At 51.6% G+C, this 5000-nt stretch overlaps 1 protein-coding gene across 4 annotated transcripts in view; it reads left to right on the forward strand.

The window, feature by feature from the left end:
• Positions 1 to 5000, forward strand: part of trpm5 (transient receptor potential cation channel, subfamily M, member 5) — a 27858-nt gene that overhangs the window by 11420 nt on the left and 11438 nt on the right. For all 4 annotated transcript variants that reach the window (XM_035395117.1, XM_035395114.1, XM_035395115.1 and 1 more), the window contains exons 7-14: positions 627 to 691; positions 1243 to 1428; positions 2224 to 2323; positions 2484 to 2602; positions 2712 to 3044; positions 3413 to 3562; positions 4297 to 4420; positions 4776 to 4921. In XM_035395117.1, the coding sequence (XP_035251008.1) occupies positions 627 to 691; positions 1243 to 1428; positions 2224 to 2323; positions 2484 to 2602; positions 2712 to 3044; positions 3413 to 3562; positions 4297 to 4420; positions 4776 to 4921 (1223 nt within the window). The remainder of the gene's footprint in view (positions 1 to 626; positions 692 to 1242; positions 1429 to 2223; positions 2324 to 2483; positions 2603 to 2711; positions 3045 to 3412; positions 3563 to 4296; positions 4421 to 4775; positions 4922 to 5000) is intronic.

Genomic DNA, 5000 nt, shown 5'->3' on the forward strand with positions numbered 1-5000 from the left:
TAGTGAAGTGTTCAGCAGTGGGTGTTGTAGTGAAGTGTTCAGCGGTGGGTGTTGTAGAGAAGTGTTCAGCAGTGGGTGTTGTACTGAAGTGTTCAGCAGTGGGTGTTGTAGGGAAGTGTTCAGCAGTAGGTGTTGTACTGAAGTGTTCAGCAGTGGGTGTTGTAGGGAAGTGTTCAGCAGTGGGTGTTGTAGTGAAGTGTTCAGCAGTGGGTGTTATACTGAAGTGTTCAGCAGTGGGTGTTGTACTGAAGTGTTCAGCAGTAGGTGTTGTAGAGAAGTGTTCAGCAGTAGGTGTTGTAGAGAAGTGTTCAGCAGTGGGTGTTGTAGGGAAGTGTTCAGCAGTGGGTGTTGTAGGGGAGTGTTCAGCAGTGGGTGTTGTACTGAAGTGTTCAGCAGTGGGTGTTGTAGTGAAGTGTTCAGCAGTGGGTGTTGTAGGGAAGTGTTCAGCAGTGGGTGTTGTAGGGAAGTGTTCAGCAGTGGGTGTTGTAGGGAAGTGTTCAGCAGTGGGTGTTGTAGGGAAGTGTTCAGCAGTGGGTGTTGTAGGGAAGTGTTCAGCAGTAGGTGTTGTACTGAAGTGTTCAGCAGTGGGTGAAACTCTCTGTGTGTGTCTCGGTTTCCCTCTGTAGGGACGGGCAGTTTTGAGATCCCGGTGTTGTGCCTGCTCGTTCACGGTGAACCCAAGATCCTGCAGGTCAGTGTCCCGCCGTTCCTTCCAGCATGTTCTGTGCTTTTGTTGTTCTACGGTAAACACACTGTGCCAAACTACTAAAAACACATTGTGCTGTACTGCTGTAAAGGCACTGTGCTGTACTCCTAAACACGCACTGCCCCATACTAGTGTCAATGCATTGTGCTGTATTACTGTAAATACACTGTGCTATATTATTGTAAATGCACTGTGCTGTATTACTGTAAATGCACTGTGCTATATTATTGTAAATACACTGTGCTGTACTGTGAATACACTGTGCTGTATTAGTATAAATGCACTCTGCTGTATTAGTATAAATGCACTGTGCTGTATTACTGTAAACGCACTCTGCTGTACTGTAAACGCATTGTTACAAACTGCTGTGCTTAGTGCTACTAACATACTGTGCCCTGAATTTGAAAGGCCATGAAAGGCAGCTGCAAACACATTGTGACACCTCCGCAAACACAGTGTCCCGTACCCCGTAAACACAGTGTCCCGTAGCGCGCGAACACACACACGGCGCTCATACCGTACCCCTCCCTCTGCAGCGCATGCACAAGGAGATCCTAAACTCCACCCCCTGGCTGATCCTGGCGGGGTCGGGGGGCGTGGCCGACATACTGGTGGACCTGATGAACAGGGGATGCTGGGATACCAGCACGGTGCAGGAGCTCCTGCTGGACACCTTCCACGGCCGTTTCCATGGCAGCGACATCACCAAATGGGCCAAGCTGGTGAGGGTCCCGGGACAGTGCAGTGGGGGCGGGGCTCGAGGCCAGAGTGGGCTGTGTCCTGGAGCCAGAGCCCAAATTAGTTACCCTTCACTGCCCTGAGTCACTGCCTAACAGTCTGAGGGAATCATCTGTACATTTCCAGCTGTGTCACTTGGCCATTGGCTTAGCATAATAATAATCATAATAATCATAATAATAATGAATAAAAGGCCTAGGACACCAGCAGACCTGCCTTTGCATATATGGCTCAGTATATATATACCAGACCTGGGTCAAATACGTATTTGTTTTGGATTTAAATCATTTTCTATGCTTTACTGATCTTGTCTTGTGTATTTGAACCAATGAAATACTCTCAAAACCCCGCCTTCTGGTCATATTGGCAGGCTCAATTACACCAGGCAAGATCAATAGAGCACAGAAGAGTATCCAAAACACATACGTATTTGACCCAGGTCTGATATATACTGTAGGTATAGTGCTATCATTACATTACATTACATTATAGGCATTTAGCAGACGCTCTTATCCAGAGCGACTTACACAACTTTTTACATAGCACTTTACATTGTATCCATTTATACAGCTGGATATATACTGAAGCAACGCAGGTTAAGTACCTTGCTCAAGGGTACAACGGCAGTGTCCTTACCCGGGATTCGAACCTGCGACCTTTCGGTTACGAGCGCAGTTCCTTACCCACTGTGCCACACTCCGTCCCGTGTAGTGTACTGTGTACTATCACAGTATAGTGTTAGTATGTCATTGCACTTTCATGCTCTACTTTTCCTGCAGATCCAGAAGATTGTGGAGCACAGGCACCTGCTGACGGTCCACGACCCTGAACAGGAGAGCTCTGAGCTGGACACGGTCATCCTCAAAGCCCTGGTCAAGGGTGAGCACCTTCTCACGCCTGTCTCACCTAAACCCCACCCCCTACTCACTAATCGACCCGTCAGAGCACTGATATAAACTCCACCCACTCTCTCTCCAACCTGTTAGAGTACAGAGTACATGGCTCTCTCTGTGCTAAACCCCGCCCCCTCTCTCTCCAGCCTGTAAGAGCCAGAGCCAGGAAGCTCAGGACTTCCTGGATGAGCTGAAGCTGGCGGTGGCCTGGAACCACGTGGACATCGCCAAGAGCGAGATCTTCAACGGAGACGTGGAGTGGAGGGTGGGGAGCTCCGGAATAAACGGATAAAAATACAAATATCACGTAGCTCCGGAATCAGAATGATTTTCTGGCGTTTTAACACACTGCGCACTTCCCGTGTCTGCCACAGGCGTGTGACCTGGAGGAGGTGATGATGGACGCGCTGGTGAACGACAAGCCGGACTTCGTGCGTCTGTTCGTGGACAACGGGGTGAACCTGGGGGAGTTCCTGACGTACGGCCGCCTGCAGGAGCTGTACTGCTCGGTGTCGGAGAAGAGCCTGCTGCACGACCTGCTGCTGAAGAAGCACGAGGAGAAGCAGGTCCTGCTGGCCACCGCCCGCGCCCCCGGCCCCCCCCACAGCGAGCAGTCCGACCGCCGCTTCACCCTCCACGAGGTCTCCAAGGTGCTCAAGGACTTCCTGCACGACACCTGCAAGGGCTTCTACCAGAAGCTCCCCACGGTGGGTGCCCCCGACGGACACTAGGTGACCATGTGGGTCTCTCTGCAGGAGAAGGGGAACCTTTTAGGGGGTTCAGGCTGGGGTGAAGGGTTCTGAAGGGTACAGTGACCGTGTGGGTCTCTCTGCAGGAGAAGGGGAACCTTTTAGGGGGTTCAGGCTGGGGTGAAGGGTTCTGAAGGGTACAGTGACCGTGTGGGTCTCTCTGCAGGAGAAGGGGAACCTTTTTGGGGGTTCAGGCTGGAGTGAAGGGTTCTGAAGGGTACAGTGACCGTGTGGGTCTCTGTGCAGGAGAAGGGGAACCTTTTTGGGGGTTCAGGCTGGGGTGAAGGGTTCTGAAGGGTACAGTGACCCTGTGGGTCTCTCTGCAGGAGAAGGAGAAGGGGAAGAAGGGACGGCTTTTCCACTCCCAGAAGAACCTCCCGGACATGGAGGAGCGCTGTGAGAACCCCTGGCGGGACCTCTTCCTGTGGGCCGTGCTCCAGAACCGCCAGCAGATGGCCAACTACTTCTGGGCCATGGTGCGCGCCTCGCCGAAAAACCCAAAAACAGCACACCCCGCTCATTTGCGTAACCCGGCATGATGATATCCATGCGTACGCACTCGCTGTCCTGGAGCAGCTCCTAATCTGACAGGTGTTATTTAAATGGAGAAGGAGCACTGGATTCCCAGTGCGTAATGTGTGGATGGTGTTGTGGCTGTCACTCTGAGGTCAGGCAGGGGGGGAGAGTGTGTGCTGGCCTCTCTGCCTCCATGATGGTGTGATGGCAGTGTAATGGTATAGTTGCAGTGTGGTAATGGTGTGGTAATGATGTAATGTTGATGTGGAAGTGATATAATGACGCAGTGGTAGTGATGAAATGATGCTGTGATGGTGATGTAATGCTGCCATGGTGACAGCATAGCAGTGTGTTGTTGTAGTACTGTAATGATACCATGGTGACGGCGGGCCGGTGTGTTGTTGTAGTACTGTAATGCTGCCATGGTAACAGCATAGCGGTATGTTGTTGTAGTACTGTAATGCTGCCATGGTAACAGCATAGCGGTGTGTTGTGGTAGTGATGTAATGCTGCCATGGTAACAGTGTAGCGGTGTGTTGTTGTAGTACTGTAATGCTGCCATGGTAACAGTGTAGCGGTGTGTTGTTGTAGTACTGTAATGCTGCCATGGTAACAGTGTAGCGGTGTGTTGTTGTAGTACTGTAATGCTGCCATGGTAACAGTGTAGCGGTGTGTTGTGGCTCTGCTGTGGCAGGGTCCTGAGGCTGTGGCCACTGCACTGGCGGGCTGTAAGATCCTGAAGGAGATGGCGCACCTGGAGTCAGAGGCGGAGTCTGCACGCAGCATGAAGGACGCCAAATATGAGCAGTTCGCTCTGGGTGAGCCAGGAACACACACCACCGGGATGTACTTACATACACACACTCTCACACACACACACTCACACATGCGCGCACACGCACGCACATACACACACACACACACACACACACACCTACACACACACATACACACACACATACACACACACACACACACACACATACACACACATACACACACACACATGCACGCTAAAAGTTGTTTCTCATAGTTTTCCCCATTGTATCAATGTTAAGCGCAACAACTGCGTTAAAGCACTGCGTAAATAAAGTTATTAAAGTAATGGTGTTATTCCACACCATGATTACACACGCTGACCCCCCCCGCGGTCCTGCTGGCTCTGCACCGCAGACCTGTTCAGCGAGTGCTACAGTAACAGTGAGGACCGGGCCTACGCCCTGCTGGTGAGGAAAACGCGCTACTGGAGCAAGTGCACCGTCCTAGACCTGGCCACCGAGGCCGACGCCAAGTTCTTCTTCGCCCACGATGGAGTCCAGGTAAGAGTCCGGTTCCCGGGGGCAGTGGGGCGGGGGGAGGGGGGGGCAAAGGTGAATATTTTATCATTTAAATGTTTGG

This window comes from Anguilla anguilla, chromosome 16, assembly GCF_013347855.1.
Source record: "Anguilla anguilla isolate fAngAng1 chromosome 16, fAngAng1.pri, whole genome shotgun sequence".
Classification (NCBI taxonomy): Eukaryota; Metazoa; Chordata; class Actinopteri; order Anguilliformes; family Anguillidae; genus Anguilla; species Anguilla anguilla.